Source organism: Falco naumanni, chromosome 10 (assembly GCF_017639655.2).
Source record: "Falco naumanni isolate bFalNau1 chromosome 10, bFalNau1.pat, whole genome shotgun sequence".
Taxonomy (NCBI): Eukaryota; Metazoa; Chordata; class Aves; order Falconiformes; family Falconidae; genus Falco; species Falco naumanni.
In genome coordinates, this window is record NC_054063.1 from 15,550,838 (window position 1) to 15,578,633 (window position 27,796).

A 27,796-nucleotide genomic window follows, 5' to 3' on the forward strand; every position below is an offset into this window, starting at 1 on the left:
AAATAACTACATGCCTCCCAACCACAACTCTTTGTGTGGCATCTGCTTTGGGTGGTAAAATAATTTACTAAGTGAAAAATAGCAGTTTACAGAGATAAGATAATTTTCAATTCTATTATTTTAAGTAGAGATAAAAATGCAGGCTGATTATCTTCTAAATCTAACATTTCCACACCCCACCCCACCAAAAGCTGCTAAGAAAGTGGCCTCAAGAGAACTTCTGTTCTGGTTAATGAAACAGCCTCACTTAATCGCATTTCCCTTCTGCTAGAAGACAGCGGGCGGGTAGACTATGGTTTTCTCTCCATGGCTACAACGCCTGGCTGGCTGGCATGCCCATGAGCACTCCTCAGGCCACTCGGCGGGAGATGCAGGCATTGCAAGGCCACTGACATCCATGCCCAAGAAGCCCACCCTGGTGTCAGTAAAAGACGTGTGTCGGCCTGCGTCGATGCGATGCTCAGCGAGATGCCCCCAAACAAAAGCCACCCTGCGTGCTACCTGTGCTCCCAAAGCCGTGGGGTGCCAATTACAAGAGCAACTAGGCGAAAAAATCCTCTGCTGCACAGTTGTGCCCTAAGCTGAAAAAACCCAGCTGCAGTCTCTCACAGAGTTCACTCAAGCAAGAGGCAGAGGTGGAATTCCCAGCTCAAATGGAAATAGGCAAAAAGCGATAAATTTGAGAACAGAACACCGGGACTTATTTACTTCTCCAGAAATTAACGAACCTCATGGGCTCATAGGTTGCAAAGCAAATTAAATAAACAACTTTCCCTTTGAAAATCTCGGGAATTACAGCAAGTGGAATGGGCTTTATGCTTGCCTTCCCTTTAATTCGCTACAGGTACCAATCTGGTGAAACATAGAGGGAAAATGGCAAGACAAACCTGTATCAAAATGACAACAACATTAAACGCAGGTGTTGGAGCAGGTCAGGCAGCAGGGCCTAACTCTGCCTGTTATGTAAGTTATTTTGTCATAGCGATGCTTACCATGTCTTCAGTGCTTTATATTCACAGATGTAGGACACAGTATGCCTTTGGAGGTGATTCTATCACACACGAGGCTTTGAAAAGATCCACCAGCAAGTTAAAAGTAATTGAATTTAGAAAAGCATCGGTACTTACCAAATACACTGCAGGGTCTCAATGCTTTCTAGGTCAATGCTGTATCTGACTTAGTTTGCAGTTTTCTCAACACCAAGCATTCAGAAATCCTAAATATAACACCAACATCATGTTACTTAAATAAATAATGAGAACACTTTATTTACTTGCAGATTTTTATGCATACAGGTTGTTTATTCTCCTTGCTTTCCACTTTTTTTTTTCTGGACAGCAGCATTAGAAATTTACTTAAGGGGCAGGGGCAAAAGAAGCTAAGGTTTTAGGTTACTGTGTTTTAGCTGGGACATCAAGAAACACACCAAGCCCTTCCCTCAGCGTTTTTAGATTAATGGTACGATCACAGCAACTGACAGTAATTTGAAAATTACCAATTATGTTGGTTTTTGCAGGCTTAGTCTCAGACTCAGTCTCTTCTGTCAAGAAATGTACTCTACAAAATTGGTTTAAACAATTCAAAAAGTTAAAGATATTGAAATTTAGTGTCTACCATGGCCCTTCTGGACACACACACACTTGAAAGACAACACCCTGACTGTATGAAATTTATTTTGGTACCAAAAATTACTGCTTTATGGAATATAGCAGAATCCAGCCCACAATTTTTAATATGCCAATGTCAATTATGATAGATAGCACGAGGTTTCATGTTTGGCATATAAAACTCTCTGTTCTAGGTCACTGACAGTAAGCCTCCGTCGTAAAACAGTAATGAGCTTTATAGTTTCATTAAAATATTACTTCTCCTTTTGTGTATTAAGGATGATTTCTTATCCTGTTCTCTTTATCTGTTTGTATTTGGCACAGCTATTTCATTATTGATGTAAAGAAGCAATTCAAAATTTAATGATTAATTTTCATGTAAATCTTTCTTGTCTAAATAATTGATGGGAAAGATGAGCATAGGCATTTGGAGTCGGCGGTTGTTACTCCCTCTGCCTTTTTTTACTTTTGCAGTACTCCTCTCTGACAAGCCTCTGAGAGAACACACCTTCTGGGGGAGATGGCTTGAATTCCCCAGCCTTGCATCATTCCAGATGGGGAATTATCTGAATACAAATCTCTGCTCTGTCCTCCAAAATCTATACATTCATCCTGCCTCCCATATGGTTAAGTACCTGATTTTGCATAAAGTCCTCAATCTTCTGCATCATGAGGAGCCTGGAAAGCCACCAACAGCTGATCCTGCAGCTGGCCTGTTTGTCCAAATGCCTATCTAAAAATGCTCAAATTCAGAAACCAGGCAAAAGGCCAGGCAGCAAAATGCTATTGCCCACAGTGTCATCTGTGCCTGACAGTCAAGACTGAGTCATGCTCTGCTCCTTTGCAAGGATCTTCCTCTGCTGGGTCCATGGATGGTGTTTCTGGAGATCCTGACCTACTACCACAGCACTGAGAAGTGCTCCATCTTCATCCAGACTATTCCAACCCTGATCTACATTATTCAGGAATTCATACCTACATATGCGGCCCAAGCCTGTAAATAAATCTCTGACGGTCCCTTAAACCCAAGGGAGAAACTATCTGGATCTACCAGGGTATCTCCTGGGAGAGAAACAAGAGTCTCTTCCATGGCTTTAATACAGCCTATGTTATATGATTTTCACAGCAATTAATATAATTGATAAACTCGTAGAATGATCTTCTTTCATAAGACTGAAGTTTCAAATTTCATTACAATCTGAAGAAAATACTCTGGACTAGAAAACAGGATATACTGAGGGAGGTAAATCAGCGGCCCCCTCCTGCTCTGCCCGGCTACCATTTCGATATATAAGTATTTTCTTTAAAAGTTAAATAAAATTGTAAGCTGTAACAGAGAATAAATGTTCTAAAGATAGAAATCTCTACTGCCATTTATGCGCTAAGTTAAAAAAGTAACCATCTTTTTATGCTTGGGGGTATTTTCCCCTCAGAAGGCACTTTTTAATCTGCTTTAAATCCAATTAAGTCTGAACATCTAAAATGATGAACAAGTCTTTGAATTTATGTATAACTGATTTAACTAATCACTGTCTTACTGCAGGGCTACTAAGCAAACAAACTATGAAAAATAAATGTGAAATTAGATCCAAATCACAGACAGCCTTGATTGTGTTTTTAAAATAAATAAATAACCACACTGCATAAAGCGTGGGCCTCCGCGTTTGCTACCAGCAAGCCAAAGCTGCAGTTATTGCATTTCAAAACTAATAGTGAAAAATGACTTTATAGTTAAAAAAAAAAAAAAAAAAAGACACTGTGGGTTTTTTCCCTACACATTTCAGACAGAAAGCACTTGTGTTCCTTGACAAACACTCTTCCAGACAGGCTGGGGACACTGCAGCAACTGGGGAAGCCCCGCTGCTACCCTGGTTTCAGATGCCCATGCCATTAGCGCTTGGCTGCTTCGATTTCTTGCGCTGTCTTTAACCAAGCGTGCTGGGACCTTGCCGGCTGGTTACTCCCAGCCGTGATGCCAGCCTGGGAGGTGTCCCGCCACCCCTTGCACTCTCCTTACCCCCCGAAGGAGGGGACGGGCATCGGAGCCGGCTGGATACAGGGCTCTGAGGCGATGGGCACCCGCATGCCGCGCAGGCTCCCCTACACACGCACCGGTATCACCCAGCACATTCACTGCCGAGCCACCTCCCGGCGGACGGCGAGCGTGGCAGGGGGGTTCATTAGGGAGAAGAGTTTGAAGGACGGGTAGGAAGCACTACCTTCGTCTTTCTGTTGCTCTGTTAGTTTCTGTGCTTCCTCACATGCCAGCGCTGAGCCTGAATGCTAATCAGATCTGGCTTCAGCCAGCCTCAGGCTGCCATTGCAGGTAATTAGTCCAGGTATCCCACACTTTACTCACGCTTCCTTGTATATCAAGCAATTTCGGTAATCCATGGATATTTCAGAAGCATGTCTGAGACCTGGAAATCTCAGTTCCTGCCACATGTCTATAAACTGAAGAAAGAGTGCATTGCTGTCATCACAACTGTAGCATGCTGCACGTTGGCGAGTATCATAACTGTATAACTACAGGATAATGGAGTAACTTTTAAAGCTCCCTGTCAGAAAGTATCTTCCATTAAAGCTGCTGTCAGCTTCATGTGTGCAAACCACTCTCTCATCAGTGAGATGACACCGGAATACTGGCAGACACCGCATGGCTCGCCGCCTGATAAGGCAGCTTTCTCACTGTAGATCACAGGCTCCATAGCTGCAGGCAGAGCTCCTCCCAAACCAGTTAGTACAAATTAACCTGCGCATCCAGCTTCTTCAAAGCAAGCTTGCTGACATTTTTCCTTCTCTCACATGCACACTGCCATACGATGGAACCGGGCTCCCAGAGATTGCATCTGGAAAAGCACTATGCAGAAGCAGCTTATTCCTGAAATACTATCAGCTGTCTATCACAGTTCCGATCTAGCTGCAAATGCTGCTTGCAACAGCTCGGGAACCCTGCAGCTATTCAGCCTGGACAGTAAAAGAGAAGATGGCAAGCCCAAAATGACAGCTCTTAACTCATTGCCTCATTCCTTTCCGTGAAATAACGTTTTTTTTTTCTCCTCCTCTTTTGAACTGTGTAACAGATTATAAAGCTTTCAGAGGGCAAAAAGTGGGAAATCTCACGTATGTACCTTGGAGACATGTCTTAGGTGTGCATACAGGAAAAGAAATCTACTCAGATTATTTCTTAAACCCTAGCAAAATTCTGTGCGCCCAGCTTGGTGCTGTGGCAACGGGCAGCAGTCAGCTTGTGCTGTCGTTATGCCAGTGATTTTTCTCAAGGTTTAAATGAAAGGATTACTCAGCTAGAGGTCATCTTAATTTTTTTACAATACTTGTTTTGATAGTCCAAAATTTACTACAGGTTAAAAAAAACCCCTTCAATAATTTTTAAGCAACTTGAAGATTCTCCCATTCAGTCCATAACATATAAATGTTCCACTTTCCCATCTTGTTTGCAATCCCTGCCTAATAACCCTGGGCACTGAAGAGGATTAAGCAACAGGATGACTTTTACAAATTACATCATACTTGCCAAGCATTAAACTGAATGCCATTAGAGGTTCAAGCATCTGAGTTGGGATTGCAGATACTTCTCTTCCCCTGTCAGCAGCACTGAGCTCTTCACTGGCAACAGCAGAAATGCAAACGAACCCCAGGTGAGCTCTCAGTGTTTGTCAGGGCTGTTTTTAGTCCTGGACCTCTCCATCACAGGAATCAACCAGCCGTACGAAGCTGGTTTCCTAAGCTGCCATGGTGCACTGCAAGCTGCTCCAGTATTGCCATTTTACCTGGTACCTGGGTATATTATAGTCCAGTTAGCCCAGGTGTCATGAGGGAATGCATTTCTGTCCTTCTTTCCTTTAAGGCTGATATATCGAGAGACTTTTTTCTGGGCAATTTTTTCCCTAAACATTGACAGCCAGGAAAATTGAAAGAAAAACATACCATCAAGAGATATGAACCATTTCCTCTGTTCTGGAAAGAGGTGAGTTAGTTAAAAGGTAATAAAAAGTGATGGATTTGTGGAAGAGCAAAATTATCTATGATATATTTTAAAGCACTTTTGATATATTTATTAAAAGTCAAGATGTGCTTCAAAAGAAATCCCAGTGCACTTCCAAAAAATTGCACAGCTAAAAAAGATGCACTTAAGAAATGAATCAACAGTTTTTTTAAAAAACTGCATTGGGATTTATCAGTGTGGTACCAGTAGTAGGGAGGGTTTTGCTGCAGCATTCTAATTAGCACAACCAGATCTTCTATGAACCTGAGCACTCCGAATTTACAACAATAGGGAGAGATGGGTTTATGCACAAAGCATTTTGCAGTATTTATTATGGAATAGTTTCCCCCTCCCCTGCCCATGCTGCAGTCACTGTAGGAAATGCAAAGAAAGGAAAATAGGATGGACATTGCTGAAGGCAATGCACCTTCCTGATGAGGTGGCATTCATTATCTTCCTCTACATAATTGGATTTAGGTATGTCACCATTTTAAATATAGCATAAGCAGTCAATTAAGTTCCATTTCCCACTTATAAGCCCATAAACAGAATAAAGGAAGCTGGTGGGGGGTGGGGAGGAGGGGCAGGGGAGTGAGGCAGGGAAGGAGGAAGGCACAGTTTCAGAACTGCTTGAGACTGCATTAGAGTAAGAAAAAACAAGATATGGCAATTCATACACACACAAACACGCTCTTATTATTCAGTGCTCAGCAAATCTCCCAGAGGACAGTTTAATGGCCACTATCTACATTGACCAGATGAAGTTCTTTTTCTTAATCCCCAGTCCTCCTGAACTTTAATCCACTGCTATTTAAATCTGTCATAAAATCTTTTATTTGCTTCGCCATGTTATTCCCTCATCAGTAAGTATATTATGTCTTAATAACTTGTACGTGTTCACTTTGGCACGTGGGCAGATGATAGGTTATTCTGCCTTCCTGAGCTGGCTGTAAATAAAAACACCACGTTTAAAAACGAGAGAAGAAATCCTTCAGCAAGATCAAAAGACCTTGGTCCTCATCCTAGATTAATATCATGAAAAGACACCCCTTTCTTCTTTTGAGAAAACAATTTTTTTTTCTCTTCTCCCCACTATTTACTTAGTGCCATATTAACCCTTTCAATGCCTGTACCAGGCAAGAACAAGCCCTTTCCCTCTCGCACTTCTGAGCCACATGTGGGGATGCCCTGTGGGGGGTGTCACAGGCTGGGGTGCAGGGGGGAGCTGGGCAGGGGTACCGGTGAGGCCAGTTCTCTGGCTGCCGAACCACCACCACCACCTACCAGACCACACCGCTCCCCGGACCATACCGCACCCCCGGGAACATACGCCGAGATAACGCCGTGCGGCACATCAGCTCCCAGGCTGGATCTGCACCCAGCACGTCTGAGAGTCTAACGTGCAAAAGAGGCAATGATCAAACCCTGAATTAAATTGATAGTGATAAGCCTACTAGCATTCCCATGTCCGCTCCAGTTTGGGTCCATAACTCATGGCAGGTGTATGTCACCAACTTGCAAGAAGTCTGTTTTCTTAGAAAAACAACAGCTTCATGAAAACAACCTTGTCAAGAAATAATGGTCTCCCTTCCCCCAGCCTGAACTAAGAAGCTATTAAAAGCTACCAGAATACAAGAGGCAAAATATTTACTGCATGTTTATTTAAACATGCTACACAGTCACCTTGAATTACAGTATCACTCCTGCATCTAGCTGCATTTCTAACTTTCAAGAATTTTCTTTTCCTCAAGCCAAGAGGAAAAATTAGGCAGCAAAAAAATACTGAACCTAACACACAGACTGTGTGTTCCACAGCTGCTAAAAATCCTATGACCTCTTGAGTTCTGCTAAAATAGAACAGTGTTAGTATCTTGCTAAACCAACCGTACGTATTGAAAGTAAATGGTAAAACAACAGGGCTCTGACTACCTCTGGTATTAGGAGAACTGTGAACTTGTGATTTGGAGTTTTTTGACAGAGGCAGAAGTTATAAATAGTAGCAAGTATTCTGCGGTGCTTCACTGATGTTCCCCCTGTGCAATTTGTTTACTGCTTCAAGATATTAGACAGCCATATATTTTATTTTCTCTGCTAGTAGCCAATTTGCAAGAAAGCAAGTAATATAAAAATAGCTATTTACTCTGTAACAAGCAGTACAGTACATTATCACTCGGCACTGATGTTGTTAGGGGATAGCAAATCAATAATCAGTTCTTATTCAGTAACTTTGTAAACCATCTGCTTCTATCATTTCAAAGCATGCTCTGCCGCAGCAAAGCCTTTACTGCCATGCTAACAAACAATTTCCTTTATAAAGTCTAAGACAAAGTTGTATCAAAAGCTTTCTAATTGCCTTACCATTTAAATAAGTGAAACGGTTAGGTTACACGGAAATTCTGCAGAAAGAAATAAACTGTAATTCCCTGTGAAAGTTCACCTTCGCCAGAAAATATCTTGCTCATCTTGCAAACTCAGAGTTTGTGATTCTATATTACTTATTAGATCCTACATGGCAATGACGTTATTACCATTTACCACCAGACCGAAGCAAGTGCCAGCCGCGCAGCCGAGTGCGCTGCGCACCCACCTTGCTCCAGGGCTCCCTCTGCACAGCTCTGCCGGGGGTGACGAGCGGTACCTCAGTTCAGGCACAAAGGATTCCTTGTAGAAGCCCTCAAAGGTATCCACCATGCTTCACTAACCACCTAGGGACCTCAGCCCTCATTTTAAGGTACCGTTTCGTTAAATATCTAACACCTGAGAACAACTTGGGAAGAACTATTCAGTCATTGTAAAGTCTGACAGCCCACAGAGTGCCTAAGAAACGTTCTACCAGGGTGGATGTGGGGGTGTCACACAGGGAGGGTAGAACTTAACTTGGAGATTTACAAAGCTGCAAGCCTCCAGTAACCACTTTTAAGCTGCCAATAGAGTCATTGGTTTCCTCAGCAAGTTGACTGCTCGTTAGAAAGAAAGGAGCAACGTGGAGATGTGGGATCCCAGTCCTGCTCTGTTTTACTCACAGCCCTTTGCTTCAACAATAAATCTTGCCTTTAGAACTTCAGCCAGGCAGCTAGGAAATGCCATGCTGCCAGCTCTCTGCTCTGCCTCCCTGTCCCCCGTCCCCGGCACCAGCTCCACTCTCACTGCACTCATCCCAGGCAGTTAGAAGTCAGACTACATTAATCTTCTAAGCCAAGATTTTTTTCCCTCTTATCTTCTGTAAATATTCCTGCCCACACATCTAAATTAAAACACAGCAACACCTTGCTCCAGCCCCCTGCTCCCACTGCACACAGTGCAGCTGTGGAGGAGCAGAGGGCACCCACGGGCCATGCCCACCCCCAGCACATCCTCCCCAGCACAGGGAAGCTGCAGCTCCCAGACCCACACTCCTGAACTTGGACCTTCTCCCAGTGGCCAGGTCAGTGGCTACTTACTACAACCCTGCCAGCAAGTGTTGTTGGGATTTATTTCTAAATACATCCACAGCACAGAAAGCTGATGCAGTTTCAAACCTCAAATGCCCACATTCTAAAGAAAAATAATTTTAAAAATCTAATAAACTTTTAGGGTATTGACTCCTTTGGACTACTTTTTTGGTTTCATTGACTTAGGATTCTTTCCTATAAATCACTTCCATATGTAGCGTCACCAGCTTCATGAATTCATTTGTCTTTGCTAAAAGCATCATTGCCTGTGTTCACATTACCTGGCTCTTCAACCCATGTGTTTCTCTCGCACACTCCCTCTCAGAATTTAAACTCCCCAATGACATCATATTTCCAACATTAAGTAATATTAGTTTTATTTGCTTGATTTCAGCTCCACTTTCCTCTCGTGCAGAAAGCCAAAAGAACATTTGTGATGTCCCATTACATATCTGATAATGGCTTTCCAGTTTGTGAACTGTTACCTCTTCTTTGCATCTGGTGCTAGCCTGAGCTTAATAAACCAGTTATTTTTGTGATAGGCAGTACTCTCATGTCATAAAAAACACAGAAATTTCATTCTGGAGTTACTGCTCACTTTGACATAATGCTTTATTTCCCTTTTGGTTCTCTCTCTTCCATTTGCAAGCTTTGGCGTAATGATTTCTTTTGGCTCAATTACTGAACATCACCCTACATATACAGAAAATTCTATTAACCGGGATCTTTTTTACTGAGCTACTCTGCAATTCTTTTGTCCACCTCTGAACTATCTGAGCAGCTTCATTCAAGCTCCTAACCCCCTTCTTATTTTTAAGCTATCACAAATAATTTATCTTTTTTTAAATTAAGATCTGACGGTCACACAAGCCAATCACACATCACAAAATTTTAAATACCGTGTTTTGCTGATCAGTTTATTTCACCTGGATTACACCTGTTGAAAGATACCTTTTGGATAGGATGTATTTTCTGAGTGGAAAATGTTTCTGCATGCACTTTTATATGATGCCACGGTGCACAGTTAGACCACACCGTGACTTACCAGCATGGTGCTAGATGGCTAGTTTTTCTGCATTAAAGCTAGTACTATGAATTTGGCACTGCTACTATACTACGGCATTCCCATTATGAAATGAAATTGCTAAATATATACGCTTTTGTATTTGTCTGCTCAGTGACAAAGCTTTTACGTGTTTCTCTTTAGGCTCTCTCTTATTTTCTGGGGTTGTGGGGGGAGGTCCTTCCCTCACAGTTTTGTTTTGTTTTTCTGCTTACATGTAAGCACAGGAGTTAGTCATCTTCTGGCATAAATTCAGAGTGAAAACACTGAAAGGAAAGTAGGTTTGACAAGCACCATGTTTCACTTCTTTGCAAACACAGACCTGTCTCCAGCATCAGCTGCCTCTCCAGAGCTCTCACGCCCCCATGAAGGGAGTTAGCTGTCTCTTAGCCCACGATTTTCAGCCAAGGTTCAGGTGCACATCCAGCCTTGGCACATCGAGCTTGGCTTGGACCAGAAACATCAATCTTTTAGACCAGCAGCTGGACCACGGCCCCTCCTCAAGTTGCCCAAACACTGCCTTCCTGGGAGGGCAGCGGGGCTCCTGGGCCCCCCAGCTCAGCAGCCCACACCGCCGCCCCGCAGGGAAAGGCACACACCGTACATCGGCTTGCTCTGCTGGCCAGTCCCCCCTGCAGAGACGCTGGCTACCTGGGCATCTGCCTTTCTACTGCCTCTGTGGGCCAGGGCAGGGTGGAGTCTTACTGACAGTAATAATACGAGGTCAGCACTGAAGCCCCCAGATCACTGAAAAATGTACGTTTCCAAACTCACATATTTTTCTAAAGCTTAACTCTTAATTTTAGCACAGCCAGGGTATAGCTTTTGAACATGTGGGACTGACATTTCTCATTGCTGCCCTTGTAGTGGATCAACTCACCTGAAATAGATGGCATCCATTTATTTTCACTTGAAATAGTATTACTCACACTAGACAAGCTTGCTCTGTAAACAGTATCTCAAACATTGACAAGTGACACAGAATGAGATGGCTACTCAGAGGTGAAAAGGATAATTCTTTTTCCCAAAGGATAATTTTCTTCCCCAATTGTAAAGGATATATATGTGCACACTATAATCCCATATAGCTTACAATAATGCTTTAATTCAGGAAGAGAAATAGCTTTGAACTTTCGCGCTGAGCAATACTGAGACAATGAAAACCTTCAGCTTAATTCCTCTGAACTTTGCAGGCATACAGAACTGCAGCCAACATTTGTGATTTACACCATCCTACATGTCCCTAAATACTACCTGGTGATGTCTGAAGTTTTTTTAAGGATTGATGGGAGACTGCTATCAATTACAGGCTCACCTGTGCTCCCTTCTGTGTCTATTGAGTTGGCTTCAGATACAGCCGTGTTCTTGGTTTATCAAATGCAATTTCAGATACTGCTGAGGCAATTCCAAGTACTCCAGGCAGAAAGGATATGGAAGGGATCATGCTCAGGATAGTCTGGAGTCGTTCTTTCAAGTGGCAGAGATATAGTTCCCTTGTTCCCTGAAAGAGTAAATACTTCAGTGAGAGGTTATTTTTTTAAAAAAATAAAAGGTGCTGTGCTTCCAAGTTAGGTAACTGATTTGGCCTAACTTCCTTTAATAATAGCAGATTTTTGGAGACGGAGGTTCAGGCCACACATTAATTCTAGCTATGACTAGTATAAAAAAAGATGACATTTAAGTGAACAAGATAATCAGTTATAGTTCCAAATTTCTTTTTACTGTAGTCATGAAAGCAAATATATCTTTTGCTTCATTTTCACATTATCTACTCAGCTCCTGTTCAGGTTGTAAGACTGCAGTGACGGGAGGGCCTGAGAGATCAGCAAAAGAATCAAGAAGAGTGAAGAATAAGCTGTTAAGAAGGGAATAGTCACTTTTTGGTTTAAGTAGAATTAAAATACTTCCAAATTCAAAAGGCGATTTAGTAATACCTGTTGACATGACTAATTACCCCACTGAGGTAAATATTGCTTTGTTATGCATTTAATGACTTCCATCCTTTCCATCTAGTTCTAGATCCTTCTCCATCTGCTCCTGGGAAGTTCATCCTTAACCATCCCACACACTAAGAAAAGTAATTCATTCCTGGCATTTCTGACACTCCTGAGTGTCAGAAGACACCTTGCAAAGACTTTTTCCTGATTTTGGTGGAGGGGAGGGAAGAAGCAGAGGAATCAAACTTATTGCTCTGCTCTGCTTCACCCATTAAGAAGAAACAACATGGGATTGCTGCCAGACAGCTGCTAATGAATTGTTGAGGGCCTCCTCCAGAGCCTCCAGCACATCGACCACCACGGCCACCCCCAGACCATGACGCCCCCAGCATCTACCTCCTCCCACCGCTGCGCTTGCAGGCAGTGGAAGCTCAGGCAGAAAACAAGAGCTGAAGCAGCACTTAAATAGCATTTTTTCCCAGCAGCCCAAATGCTCTCCAAAACTTGCTGTCCTGTGCCAGTAGGGAAAAAGAAAAATACTGCAGAAATGCATTGCCTAGGACCACACAAGACATATTTGCTTCTGATTTTGAGAAAGTGCTGGTGGTGTTTCTGTGGTAGTTTCTAACAAATACTATTTTTGCACAAAAACCTGCTCAGCGGGATGACTTCGTGCAGCAGTTAGCTAGTTCTCAGAAGCTGTCTTCTACTCTGCAAATCAAATAAACGTGTGTGGCTAAAGAGAGATCTAAACAGCTAATAATTTAATACAAATGTGAGTAAATGGCCAAACCTGTGGTCAGGCTGAAAAATTACCTCTACAGCTAGAAATGTACTTTTTAAAATACATATTCAGTTTTCCTTAACCGTTACCTTAACAGGGAAGAGTTTATTCTTAGCTAGTGCTTACGTGAACACGCTTTGGTGATTCTCTGATTCTAACTTCATGGACACCAAGTAAAGAAATGCCTGCCTTGAATCCAGAGGCGCAACAGTAGCAAAGCCCTCACATTCTAGCACCCGGATGAGAATTTTGCATGATGTTCAGGTAGGAAAACAAATCTGCATATTCAATGCTAAAGTGCACAAAAAGGAATCTGTCAAAACTAGTACAAAGAAGCATGGATTAGATCAAATACATTTGCAATTCTTGTGACAGAAAAAGTAGATTTAATCGAACAGCAGTCCGCCAAGTGCAGTGTTAGAAAATGGGATTTTTCAACCCTGGTTTAATTTCACGATAAGCTCCCAGACTCTGCTTTGTGTCTGAGTGACGGTGTGACCTGCTGCAGAACCTCGAACTCTCTCTTCACCGTGGTGCCTGGTGGATCTCCACGTGCACACGTTTAGTCATGCAGGCATTCAATAACCGCGAGCTTTAGGCCAGGTAGGTATGTTATGGTGTACAGGTGACATGACTGGTCATTGAAAGAAACTACAGAACAGAGAATGGCAACCGAAAGCCAGTCTCAGTGGGTTTGCACAGCTGTTGCTGTAGCCAGGGTAGATACTGTCAGACAGCGCCTGTACCCACAGCAACACCCGCACACCAGTGAGCTGGCCAGGCGACCCTCTGCCTTTTCCCAAGGTGGCTTCTCCCCGTCAGAGACGAGACACAATCAAGAAAGAAGCCTGAATTGATCCAGATCCTGTTCCCGCTACCTCGACCTCAAAGAGAACACGATCAGGCTTCCTTCCAAACACCACCACTCAATCCCAACTGATCAGCTTCAATAAAAGAATCTCATGTACAAATTTAGGAAGAAAAATTATTCAAGCGTGAGGCGTTGCTGAAGCAAAGATTTGGCTCCAAGCCAGAAATCCCCTCATCAGAATTCGGCACACCCCTCACACTGCACAGCTGGAGTAGCAGTACAGGATTTAAATGACACATATAAGGTATGGGGGACCTTCTGTTGCTGTTGAGCTTTTTGACTGGTCCTGATTTTTCACATCGTGTGCCGACGTGTTGTGAATCTCCTGGTGACAATTTCATTAGAAAAAACTGAACCAGATTCTTTTTACCAGCTTATTGATACACAGCCTTCTCAGGTATACCTAAACCTGCATAGGGGGGATGTTCACTACCAGCCAGTAGGAAGAAATAATCCTGTTAGCACCTGCAAGGACCATTTGTAGATCACAAGCAGTACCAGCGCTTCACTGACACCTCTCTGAGGTCCACAACCAGCTAAAACAGAATTATCACTGATTCCTACCAGTAAGAATATGAAGCATTCATTTTTTTTTTGTTGTTATCATTATTTTAAATTTATACCGCCATGAGTCTGTCATGCATCAGTTTAAATTTCAATGAGCGCCAAAGATCTACCTTAAGAGGAACAGTAGCTTGTCGGCAGGTATGTATTTCTGACAGGAGAACATGTTCCTCAAACAATTATGTCTTATCAAAACACTCACTTAAAATTTTATATCTAACGGTATCACGGGGCCCTTTTAAAATCCCCTCATTAATGATGATTATGTAAGTACCATTAGATGTGAGACATTCCCATATTGCTCGTAGGAGTTATGATTTAATTCTATTACAATCTACTCCACCATTTGCGTAATCACTCCTGACACTTTACCTTTTGTTTTTTTAAAACGTTGTCTGCCACAGAGAAGACCAGACAATATTTTGTTTGCTATTACAATCTGATTGAAAAGACGTTATTAATTAATTGTTCTACACAGGTATACCTGAAAACTCACCGACAGCTCCTGGGAGAAGATCTATTAGTGGAAGACAGTTGTTTAGGTCTCTGAAGCAACACGGAGCCGCTAAGAAAACTCCTACACATTCCTGTGAATTAGGCAGAAATTATTCAGCATTTGTGGGGGATACTTTGGATTTTCTTCAGCCTTTGAATAGCAACTGCCGTGGCTCAGCGTGGTCCATGACCCTTGGAGCCACTATAAAGAACACTTGCACTCCTGCTTGATCTCAGCAGGTGAGTTTGCAAATACACGGGCACAGGACTGCAGAGTCGCTTCCCTCACCAGATGCAGCGCAAGGTTCTCTTTTAGCGCCTTGGCTGAGCTTTTTGCCAAAAGGAGGCGGCAAGACATTTTACCAGAGCTGGTATTTTCATTTTCTGTTTCCCACTCATCTATTTTTTGTCATCAGAAGGGTTACATGCAGAGAAAATATTCCTTTAGAGGATCAAGAAGTAGGAACAGCTACAAAATTCCAACTGCCTATCTAGTAAGAGTTTTGACCGAGCCCCTTAACTGGCAGCCAGTTGCCCTTCACGGATGCTATGCTGGTAGTCCTCCTCACGTTAATACTCTTGTTCTGATCTTCTGAGCAGAGAGAAAGTCCATCTCACAAACAAAGAGGAGGTTTTTCAGACATTATTCTAATCAACTTGATTATTATTTTCTTTTCAGCATTTCCACTGCAGTGCCCATAGGTTTATAGGGAATAGGGAATTTCATCAAGAATGAGGTTTTGAAAGTTCTTACCTTAGTCACAGAGGAACACAGTGAATTAATTTCCTCCTCAATGTGCTCTTTGAGCTGAGGCTGTGGCTTCTGAATACTCTGAAGGTGAATGTGATGTGACTAGTGATCAAACTGCTTCATGAGGAAAAGTTCATCACAGTCAGGGGAACTGCTTAAAATGCAACATAAACAAACAGGTCTGTGTCAATATTTTGACTCTGTGTAAACAATTCAAGCTGTATCACTCTGGAGATAATGACACATAATGCTGTATAAAATGCTCTGAAAGGGTTTTACCAAATTAATCTGCATTTGAGTTCTGGAAGAAAATTGGTCTGTGCTGTGGAAAAATGTGAACTTCTGTTCTCCTGTGGAATATGATGCTAACAAGGTCTGGAGCTTCCAGAAAGCACTCTGGGACAGGGCTTCACTACCACAAGGTAAATGGGAAAAGAAAGATTTTCAGACCCTGCACTGTCTTTAATCCCACTCGCAGAGCTTTAGAAATTGGTGTGTATGACAGACGGGAATATATGATTTTGTCTAAGTACAAACGAAGTATTTCTTACAACTCTGATGCTACATCTCCGGGCAAACACTCTTTCTCCTTTTAGCAACCATCACGAGTTCAAGTCTGGAAAGGACATTGATCAGTGCTTTAAAACTCTGCTAATAAAACTAAGGGAAAGCAATCTGTACATAGGAGTTTATTTAGATCCCACAGGTTTTAAATCATTCCCCTTTATATCTCAGCCCACTGGATATCTCATCCAACTGAATTACCATTGGGTTTTACAATGTGATATACAAAATGAGCTGACATTATGATTTACAAACATCCTTTGAGTATCATATAAAACACAACTGTTTCCCTTATTATACAATCATTAGGGCAATGCAAATATAGTCAATACATTAGTAGCTGAAAGTGATGGGGCATTTTAAGAAAATAAATTTAACTTTACCACACAAACCTGTTCGATAAAACAAATCCTATTTAAAAAATGGGAATAAAGTTGTCTGAATGATTGAAAGTGACTGAAAGTAATTTTTATATTGTTTTGCCACCGTCCCCTTATAAGAAACATAATAGTACTTCATTTAAAAGACAACTAATTTTTTCACTGTATAGTCACACTTCATTCTTATTAATCGGTTTCACATTTTCTGCATGAAACTATGAAAAACTCACAAATGTAGACTTTCCAAACTGTAGCCACTATAATTATTTCTGCATTCTTTTCCATATACTCAGTGTGTTCAATTAAATAAACAAAAAGCAAAAAACACGACACAAATGAGCAGAATAAACACAACAGCACGTTAAAAAGGTGACATTTAAGCTGGAGATGCCATCACTGTAGAAATATATTCTTGTTCTAATGCCACAGACTTTCTAGGCTCATGAAAAAAATCCAGACATTAGCTGAAGAGACTCTAAACTCTAACCTCTGTATAGGGTTAAGAGTTTTAATTTGTATTTCTGCCTAAACTTAGGTACTAAACAACACTGTGTGCATGGTAAACTTAAAACTCAGTATATTTGAATGTCATAAAATATGAAAAGAGAAAATTTGTTTCTGAGCTGTTAATTTGGTAATGAAAGTTACCAAGCATTAAGGTCTCCTGTCTGCATGTCGCTGGTACAGGTGCTTCTGCACTTTGTCATTATGGTAGCGGTAATGAGAATGGCAGATGTCATTATTACTGTAAATACAAAAAAGGAAAAAGTCTGAACTCATCAACAATGTTACAACTGAAAGCGAATTCTAACCTAGACAAATTAAGTTATATCACTCTAAGGGTCTCTGTCTGTTTTATCACTGCACAATCCAGAGGGATTATTACAACCGTTTCCAGAACTTGCAGTTTCTCTTGCAAAACAGAATACTGATAATGACCAGTGATTCTTTCCTGAATATGAGTTGAATTGGCAGTGGAATGTGGTTTTAGTTCCATTTCTCACTACAGGAATCTCGCTGCTGCTCCGCATGTTTGGAGAAGAAAGTGCTTTTTTTGCCATTTCATTAAGTTTATGGCATTTAGTTTTATAAATTTTTAAGACAGACTTGTTTCGATAACTTCCATTCTGTCCAATCAAATATATCTTTGAATGCTTCAAAAGGTTGGATAGCTGTGAAATATAAGTACTATGCAATTTGACTGTACATACATACATATTTTCATAAATACATCTGACAGGGACCTTGGAACTAAGTATGTGGAATCGTGGGACAAAATCACAACAGGCTGTCTTATTTGTAAAATCTAGATTCAAAGTAAGAAGAGCTGAATTCTAGCATGTTGTCAATACACAAATTAAAACAAAAATACAGCATTAGTTTACCCATGAAATAATTTAAACATATTTGCAAATTTCTTGACAGGAAAAGTGTGTAATTTACAACACTGAAAACTTTTAACAACCATTGACTTATATGCGCTGTACTGTAAGTCACCCAGACACGGCTAGCAGGGATGAGCATAGTGATAGGTCCCAAAGGCAACTCCCAAACATCTTCCTCATGCGGAGACTTTGGTAATTGTCTGTTGTACAAAACGCCAACGCATACGACTTCGTTTCAGGTGTTAACTTCATCAGTTTTCCTCCCTTGGCACAGTCCAGCCTGACTACGTCAGTTATTGTTGAGACACTCTAAATCCACCGAGCAGCAGACGTTCCCATTCTGCACAGACAAACAAGCAGGTGTCAATCACCTCTGCAGAACAAGTCACAAAGGGCAAAGGGGTTGGTGGCACGCAGAGATAGATGCATCTCTGACACATCTACTGCACACAGAAATCTGCTTTAGCCATCATCCCAAGGCGTCCTCATTGGTCCCAACTGTGGTGGCTTTCTGAGGAGGCTGATTTGCCCAACAGCATCGAACTGGCCTGAACTACACATGAACTAGAAACCTGGATGTGAAAGACTCAGTGGTCCCCATAATAAAATGCAGCACAGCAATGGCAATGGAGATGATTGGATTTTTCTCCCATGCAAGAGAGTTAATGGAGAGAGTTCTGACACGATCCATGCAGGGAAGCTTTCTGCTTGTCTGAAATAAGCAGATCATTCACATTCTTGATTCATGGCAGATGGGAGTGGGGGGAACACAGGGCTTTGGAGTTTAATCCATTGTTAAATATCTCTCTGCAATATCCAGTCATTTTCAAAACTATCTTATGTAATAAAAAAACTACAGCAACCACCAAAACCCCAAATGAGATTTTTTTTTTCCTTTCCTTTTAAATCCATCACAAACAAACAGGAAAAACTCTGAAGAATGGCAGAAAAGCTACCTTCAATAATTTAAAGCCCTGGAGCAAGAGCTCGGTTTCCCACAGTGAACAGAAGAACATTTTATATATTGCAAAACAACATTTTCCTAATTCTGATATTAGCACAGTGCGGTCATCACTGCATGGAGCAATGGAGACAGACTGCACTCCTGCATTACAGCCATCGGATTTAAATACATCCCGATGATCAGGGAATAGGGACTGTGGCATTCCTTTCCCACCTTTGTTGTGGGAGTGCCTTCATCTCTGAGCTGCAATGCGTTTCTACTTATGTACTTGGTGGTGAAACCTGTATTAGTGTTTTTGGCTCTGCTTACCAGCTCCGTAACACACATTTTCATGAACACCCACATTAGGCAATTATTAAAATCTTAGCCTAGATTCATACTGAGAATGCCTGAAGGGCTCTCCAACAGAATGTCTGAAAGTTGCACTAGGATATTACATATCTGCGCTCAACATTTTCAACAAGCATGGATTTTTTTTGTTTCCACCCTGCAAAACACAAAAGGCATGGGTTTTATGTAGGCTTCTGCCCTCGGGTTTCATTTACTTCCCCCGAGACCTGAATGTGAGCTTCCAAGGGCAGAAAGTGGCCCTGATTTTCTTCAGCAACACACACTTCCATTACCTTTCTACCTTGCCCATCGTACCTTGCATTTGCAGGTTGTACAAGGCGATCCCACCATTGTCCATACAGCACCGCTAAGCCTTGTGATTCCATAGCCATCTAGGCAGGTTTTCCTGATGTCGTAGGTGATGATGTCAGCCAGACAGGGGTCGCTGACACAGTGGGGACAGCACTCTCCTTCTGAGATGGCTGTGTACTCGCAGTTTAGATTTGGGCACAGAAGAGGCCAACAATCCACCTCTCCCTCCTGCAAAAATTGAAGCAAAGGTCATTGAATTTGTTGCCATGTATTAGCCACCAAGAAACTTTGCATCTCATGGAATGGAAAAGTTCTGTTTTGCCAAAATTGAAATAAATTTAACGGATCAGCCCTCAGTTCAGTCAATTGTATAAACGCATGTTCAAATACTGAGCCAAAGTTTCCTAAACACAGCAGACTACCATTTGGCTGTTTCTTGACTAACCAACAACACTGTCATCATTGTTGCAGGGGAAACGGAGTTCTTTCAGGTTTTTAAAGGCAACATTAAATACTGGGTTCCAAAGTTTTCCATCAGCTACCGTTTTTGCAGTGATCCCCTTGCAGACTCAGGCACTCTTTCTACACCTGGTCACACAAACATCCCTGCAGGACCACAGCAACTGTTTAACAGAAAATTAAAATGCAGATAGGTGTAGGTTAGTATGTTCAAGAAGCATTGAACATTGATCTCACTAGCAGCAGCCAAAATTGATTTTACTGTCCACTCCTAAAGGAAATGTTAGAGCAATTCCGGTTATGTTCCATTGAGTCATTTAATTTTATTATTTACCTTTGTAAAAAAAAGCAGTGCAGGAATTGCAAAGATGGGGAAGAGAGAACCATCAGGTCACTTTTGTAGAGTGTTGTTGTGTGTGTCTAAACCTGCGAAGGCCTCCAACAACTTACATTTATGCAGCTCTGTAAGTACTTTAGATGTTGGTAACACCACACACTGCACAGAACCTTACACATGGCACTTAGGGCACCACTCTTTCAGCTCTGTGTTAACCCAATCATAAAACTAGGCAAAGAACTGCTAGCCACAAACTCAGTGTCCTTCGTAAAACACGTCGCATCTAGTATTTGTCATTGCTGCTGGCTGCAAATGTTTCTTGCTGTTCTTTTGCAAACATAAAAAAAAAATAATCTTAGGAGAATAGAAAATACAATACTTACTGTTGTACATTATTGATAATTATCTCTTAACAGTAACTTAGCTCAGAATGTAATTTGTTTCCTGATGCTCAGACACCTCTTGATTAATATCATCTAAAAAGACTATGTTATACAGACAGCTAAAAATGGAAAAATGATAACTTTAATGAAGTTCATTGCTGCACTAATTAGTATATCTGTGCAAAACTTAAAGCTTTAGGGAAATAATCTACAGTGTCTAATGAGAAAATAAATGTTCTTTATTTTGCATGTTTCTCTAGTAATTTCAGTTTTCTCTATCCTTTTTTTTTGTTTTTGGTTAATTTTTGCTATTTAACCACATGGCACTGGCACTCCATTTTTCTAACATTCACTCAATGAAAAAAAAAAAAATTGCCTTGTCCATTTTAGTAAGACAGGTACACCAGCTGTTGTAATTAAGGGCTGAAACTCCTCCAACCAAATCCATCAGGTGAAAAAAATTTTAAAAGTCATTTAAAGATCAGACAACCTTATAAGAGTCCTCAAAAGCAGACTAATGCTAAAGTTAGTACAGAGTCAGGGTGTCTAAACTTCTGTGAAGCTTTTCATTTCATTCATTAGACCTATTTATTCAGCAGTAAGAGGAGAACTGATGGTGTAGCTTTCAGTTCTCGGGTGCTCTGTAAGTGCTTTACCATCATTCTCAGTCTGAAAAGCAGGTGAAAAGAGAGCCAAGAGCCTGCTTCCAGGTATGCTTTGATAAAAATCACAATCCTTATTATTCTTGCTCCCTTCCGAAACGCTTTGTCCATACCAGGCAACGGCACTGCTGACAACTGTAGGTCCAGTTGTCCCCACTGCGGTAGAGCTTGTGCCCAGTTTGGTCGAGGCACTGGCTGGTGACACGGGTGTCGCACTCCGGGCAGCAAAAGAGATCAGCGCTGGGGTTCTTGCAGTCGCAGGCTGTCCTCCGGCAGAAAATCCTCCCATCCTGCAAGGACACATTGCCCTGACATCAACCACAAACTGCCAGGTAGCAGCCTGGATAAGGTCACAGGGTGTATATATCTATCGATCTCAAAGGGCACGTCTTTAGCACGTCAGGAAATGTTACGTTCTTAACATATTCAATGTTACTGTCAACAAGGATTTGATCCTGCCAGTTGTGAGTAAAACCTCAAATACCAGTATCGTCCCAATTTCTATCAGTGCATGGACCCAATACTGTCTGAATCTAAAAATACTGTTTTCCTGTCTCCAGCTAATTGAATTTAAAAGAAATCAGTATCTGAGAAGAAATACAGTAAACACATTTCATATCTCATTGGTTACATCAACGAACTCTCCACGCAGCTGCCACTTTAATACATACAGTATTTGTTTAGTGCTATTTTGACTGAATGTATCACTCTGAAGAAAATAACTTGAATAAATAAATTGAAGTTACGAAGGTGGTCCCTTTAACTTTATAGCAGAGCAATATAGCAAAAGCGTAGTAGCACTAATCATTCTTCACTCTCAATTCACAACTGGTTCTGTTCCACATCTGGGCCTCAAGTATGCCAGCTTAAAGCTAAATGGACTTAACATCATCCATTATAATACAATTCATGTATTAAAGAAGGCCTGTATTCCACAGGCTCTCCAAAATGTGATTTTGCTAAATATTTGCTTACAGCATTGAACAGCCCATTTTGTTAAAGACCATTAAACAGAACTGTTTGAGATAAACAGAAGAAATGCTTCTGCATGTAAAGAGAAAAGGATATATTCTCTTTGCACCACAGAGAAACATATTGATTCTAATTCTAGTCATGAAAATTGGATGGACTATCGTGTTTGAAATTACACCCCTCGCGGTAGGTGAGCCAACATCCTGATCTGCCACACACAGATGGAACTGAAATCAGTTAACAATAAGGAGATTATCGAAAAGTTTAGAAATTAATTTCTTTTTCATTCGGTACTATTTATTGGATTGGTCCTTACTCAAGCAAAGCCTCCCCTGTAGCAAACTTGTAGGTAAAGAGCTGTGAGAGGAGTGAAGCCTACATCCTGCTTTGGATCACAATTCTACAACTCCTAAAACAACTCCACACATTTCGTAGCAGTTTTTCCATATTCTCATCAGAACCATGTTCTGAGTCTATAAACCTGTACCTTATGTAAGAAGGAAAACAAGCTTTTCATTGCCACCAAATAAAGGGATACCTATCAAAGCAAGGGAATTGATTTCCTCTGATCCTTTTAAAATTGGCTCTCGTTTCTAAGCAAAGCCAGTCTTGGCTGCAATGCAACATGTACAAAATCAACATCAAGGAATCACAATACCCATGTCAGTCAGTGTCACTGCTGCATTTCATCATAGTTTTGAATAGATTAGAATATTACTTTCTGTTATAAAAATAATTAAAATTATTTTTAAGCCTCACAAGGAAAGCTGGAGAGAACACAGAATGATGGAAATGTAGAAAACATGCCAGGTTAACATGGAAATGAACTGCTTTTGCCAGCCGTGGGGCAGAGGAGTAGATTGCCCTACAGCCTTTATTCAGTTTTGTATCACTTTAAGGTAACTAAGGATTCTGTACTTGTGGGTAGTTTGCTGCTTTAGCTGTGGAAGAAGGAATAAACACGCTTTATTTCCTTACTCTGCAGTTTGAGTAAATCGTAAGGAAGACTGACAGTGGCCCGTTTCCTTAGCCACAGGTCCAGCCAGGTCCAGATGCAATGCTGGGAATAAACCCTTCCTGCAAAAAATAAAGAAGCCATCCTCCCCTTTCAGCCAGTGGTGAAAGAAGAGAGCCAAAAGCCTCCCCTGATGGATAGCTATGATTAAATCTCCATTCTTGCAGGTGGGAAAGCACAGGCATCTTCCACCCTTTGCTGAGGGCAGACATCAAGCTCAGCCTAAAAGCTCTGCTAGGATGACTACTAGCTCCAGGCACGTGGGGCTGTGCCAGGCATCCAAGCAATGCGATGCCCTCGACTATGGCAGTCTCTCTCCTCTCCATAATGGAGTGCTGATTAACAATGGCTAACAATAACCTGTCTGCCTACTTCCAGTTCAGTTTCCAAGCTGTCAAGATCAGTTTTCAAATTCCCTTTTCAGCTGGTGACAGTGCTGGTAGTTCTGTGCTTCGCTAAGCTCCCGTGCTGTTACCTCTGGGGAGCAGCTAACCTTTTACATTGCCTTTACTCTCTTTATTTCAGAACACTGACAAAGCCTGATGATTTTGCTAGAGACCTTTTGGCAATCATAATACACAGCTACTCTCTTTATTCTTTAAGCATCTGTGTTTTATCTACAACCTCATTAGTTCCATGCCTTTCAAAAAACATTTTTATCCCTATAGTGCAGTGACACAAAGCCTCTTAAGCTACATCTCACTTGCATCTTTGTAGCTCTATAGCAGCACTGAGAAATATACAGAGGATTGAGAAATACACAGAAATCTATTTATTTTGTTTTGGTAGGTAATAACATACAGCATCTCATTAGTATCTCTCCCTCCCCACCTTCCTCAATCAGTTCTACATGCTTCATAAGCATCGGTGGTATGACCACAAAATTGTTCTTACCAAAGAAAAAACTGTCACAGAAGGGAATCGCTGTAAACAGTAACTCAGGTTTCCACAGAGCCCCCAAACCAATCTGGACAGACCCTACTGAGGTGTTCTCACCCTCAGGAGCACACTTCACTCTGGCACATCCTCTGTTCCCAGTGCTGTGCTAATCCCCCCTGCCCCCTTGACCCGGCTTTTTTCATATAGGGAATGGAGGGTTGTTTTAATCAGAGGACAGACTGAAAAGCCCAGATACAGCCAGACTACAGGCAGGCTTAGTTTTTTAATGGGAGACAGCAACAGCTCCCTGCTTCCCTTCAAACTCCCACCAGTCTTAAATCTGATTGTATTAAATCCACAGTAGTTCAGGAAGATGCCTGTAGAAAACACATCAGATATACTTAAGGTACCATGTTAATTTATAGTTTTGAGAACTTAGGTTTTTGTAAACTTTATATTCACTTGAATGAGGATGGTTTGAAGAGACTGGGTCTTATGAAACACTGAAATAATGCCCTTTGCTTCAATAATGACACCTTGCTCCATTATATAACGGAAGTATTATAATTTCTCATATTCCCTTGTATACTACTCCACAAATAACCTTACTTAATGAACTTCAAAGTAAGATACTTCATTTCCTTTGCACCAGATTTTAAGTTAAAATAGTCTCAAGATGGCACCTTTGTGTTTCAGCCAATGCACAAAATATATCCATCTGACCTTTCCTAAAATAACCATGACAAAAGAAAAGCCAAAAGAAAACACATTAAATCTGAAATGCTGATTTGTCTCCTAGATAAAACAAGTCGTAGGATCATTTCAAAGTTCAAGTACAAAGTATAAGGAATGATTCAGTTACACTCTGCCCTTTTCCTCACGGAAAACCGAGCAGGCTGCAAAAAGGTCAAGCAGGGTCAGCTCTTCTTGCAACTGCGTGAAAAGGAAAGAGTCCTGCAGCAGATTGGGAAGGAGTCTGGTGTATTGGAAGCTATCACAATTTGTAAAAATATGTTTCAGTAACGTATTTCCATAAACACTTTAAGTCCTGCCTGGGATATGATAGAGGAGGAGCTCTCCCTGTTTTATAGACAAGAATTTGGCTCTTGAAACAGGCAGCTACTGGAATGAAATTAAATGCAAATGTTAACGCATAGAGGAAAAAAACCTGGAAAGTGAGGAAGATACAAAGGAAGAGTCATAGCAACAAACATTGCCAGTCTTAGTTTAAAATATCTATGTACTAGCTAATAATTTTGTATATTTTCATATACTAATAAGAGCATTCAACATAAGAAATAAGTGCAATGAGAAATGGCGAATAAAACAAATTACAAGCAATCTAAAATGGGAATACTAATAGTTATAATTCTGCAAAGGCAGACCTGATGTCTTCATGTTTATTATAATGTTTACTCTATTGACTGGAAATCCTTTCATAAGCCAGCCAGTTCCCCAAGATTACAATAAAACCTTGATATATATTCAGTGGAGTTGTACATTTCAGCTTCTGAAGGGAGGAGTTTTAGGGAGCTTGAGGCTACTTGAAGCAAAAAAAATATAGCAACTGAGAACATAGTCCCTTTTGAGCCCCAAAGAGCATACTTTGCCAGTTCTATTCACTCTGAAGTCTTAATTTTTCCTTCTGCTATACTACTGCAATACAGAAATGATAAGGCTTGCAGCTTCTTGCAACTTCAAAACAACTCTTCTCCCTTGTCCCCCTCAAACCCTCTAACGCTTCTCTGGCTCATAAGCACTGAGGCAGGGGGATTGATAGGCCAGTTCTCGTGCTCTGTGTTCAGCTTTCTACAGTGGCCAGAGTCTCATTTTACTTACACTTATGCAAGGGCCAGTAGCGTTCTGCTGTGTCCAAGGACGGCTTTAACAGTGCTATGAACGCATCAGGTCAAAGGGGTCATAAAAGACCAACCGTTCCTCAGACTGGTGCATTTCTAAAATTCTTCTTAGTTCAATGACAGCATTCCTCTATTAACTTGTGAAGATGAAGAAAACCGAGTCAAATGTTCTTTTAGTTTGGCTGCCATACTCAGAAAAGAACAGATAACTTTGGGGGGTGGGGGTAGGGGGTGGCAGGGTACAAAAAATGGATTTAAATGTGTAAGGCAGATCTACTTATACTATGCCTAGCTTCTCCAAAGGTGCCGAGAGAGCTGCACTGCTCAAGCGAGAGAGCTGCCAACACAGCCAAGCTGGGATGATGAGGAGAAAGCTGGCCTTCACCCTTCTTCACTTGAAGAAATTAAGCGCCTGCTGCTAGGTCCTTTAACCTTTTACTCATGCTCAGGCCTTCCTTCTCGCCCTGTTAATTCACATGTATTCGAAGTAAAGGGAAAACCACCGACAAGAAGACGACTGATAACAGGACATGCCCTCAGAGCTGCATATTCATGTGAAAGAGAAATCAGTTTTCAACATTTCCAGTAAACGTGCTAATTGCCTGCACCATATGTTAAAGGGTAATGCAAGACCCCCATCAAGGCATGAGTGGCTCTGGCCCACAGGGTGATGTGGTAGAAGCTCAGCAGGGTTAGCTATTATTCAGCTGTGGCTGTGGTTGTGTAAAATAAAAAGAAAAGATTACTTCCCCAGAGAATTTCCCCAGCACAGCTTCCGTGCCCACAGCAGAGCTTACCTTTTGCCTCAGTGCCTTGGGCTCAGGTTAGTATTTTTGTCCACACCAGTGGCACTGCAATATTTGGTTTCTGATACAAGCCCAAAGGATTCAAGGACTCCTGAAACCCAGGTCAGCTGGATCTCACCTTGCAGGAACAAACAGAGCATCTGTCCTCCTTCAGGGTCCACACCTGCCCATTCCGCTTGAAGCCGCCTTCATGGGGACAGTCTCCAGTGCAAGATGGTCCGGACGGACAAAGGCAATCAAACCCTCCTGCCAGGTTCACACAGGCTGAATCGTTCCAACAGGTGTGGGTCTTTAAGGCACACTCATCAATATCTGCAAAAAAGCAGATTTATAATGCTTTGGACATTTTTTTCATGGGGCAAATGTTATTTCTGTATTAAGTAATTCCTACTCATCTGCCTTGCTGACGAAAGGGGGTGCCTTCTTTCTCAAATCTTCCACATTTACTTGCTAGAAATTAAACATTTATTTATATATTTTTTTAGGTTATATTTCAGCATTTCTTTCAATTCCACCAAGAATTCTTAAAACTATCTCCAGCAGGCTTATTTGTAAATGCTGAGTCTGACATACCTAGTGGAACTGTGTATCAGTGATGCAGCTGAACCATCAGAAAAGGTGTATTGTGATTTCCCAGTGACTGGAAAGTAGCGAGTAATCAGAGTGACTTTCTGTCAATTAGACCACACTCTGTTCTGGACTTTACACCGCAACAGAAGTGCACTATTCTTCGTAAGTTCCTAGCACAATCAACAGTTCCCATACTAAAAGCAGTCAATTGCATCCTTTCCCCAGTGCTGGAAGGTATGAGTGAATTGAGAAGAAAAAAAAAGGAAAAAAAAGAAGGAAATAAAGAATAAAATCAGAGATACCTTATACATGGAAAAAAAAGTCTTAGAAGAAAGCTATGCAGGAAAAGTATGATTTAGCGATGATACAAAGAAATAACAAAAGAAAATCATTACACACTAGAGAGAAGT

At 41.4% G+C, this 27,796-nt stretch overlaps 1 protein-coding gene across 3 annotated transcripts in view; it reads right to left on the bottom strand.

Annotated features, from left to right (window-relative positions):
- Positions 1 to 16,185: 16,185 nt before the first annotated feature.
- NELL1 (neural EGFL like 1) overlaps positions 16,186 to 27,796 on the bottom strand; it is a 292,473-nt gene continuing 280,862 nt past the window's right edge. For all 3 annotated transcript variants that reach the window (XM_040609298.1, XM_040609297.1, XM_040609295.1), the window contains 4 exons: positions 26,935 to 27,128; positions 21,399 to 21,575; positions 19,448 to 19,672; positions 16,186 to 18,178 (listed from right to left, as the gene is read on the bottom strand). In XM_040609298.1, coding sequence (XP_040465232.1) covers positions 18,128 to 18,178; positions 19,448 to 19,672; positions 21,399 to 21,575; positions 26,935 to 27,128 — 647 coding nt within the window. In that variant the 3' untranslated portion in view covers positions 16,186 to 18,127. The remainder of the gene's footprint in view (positions 18,179 to 19,447; positions 19,673 to 21,398; positions 21,576 to 26,934; positions 27,129 to 27,796) is intronic.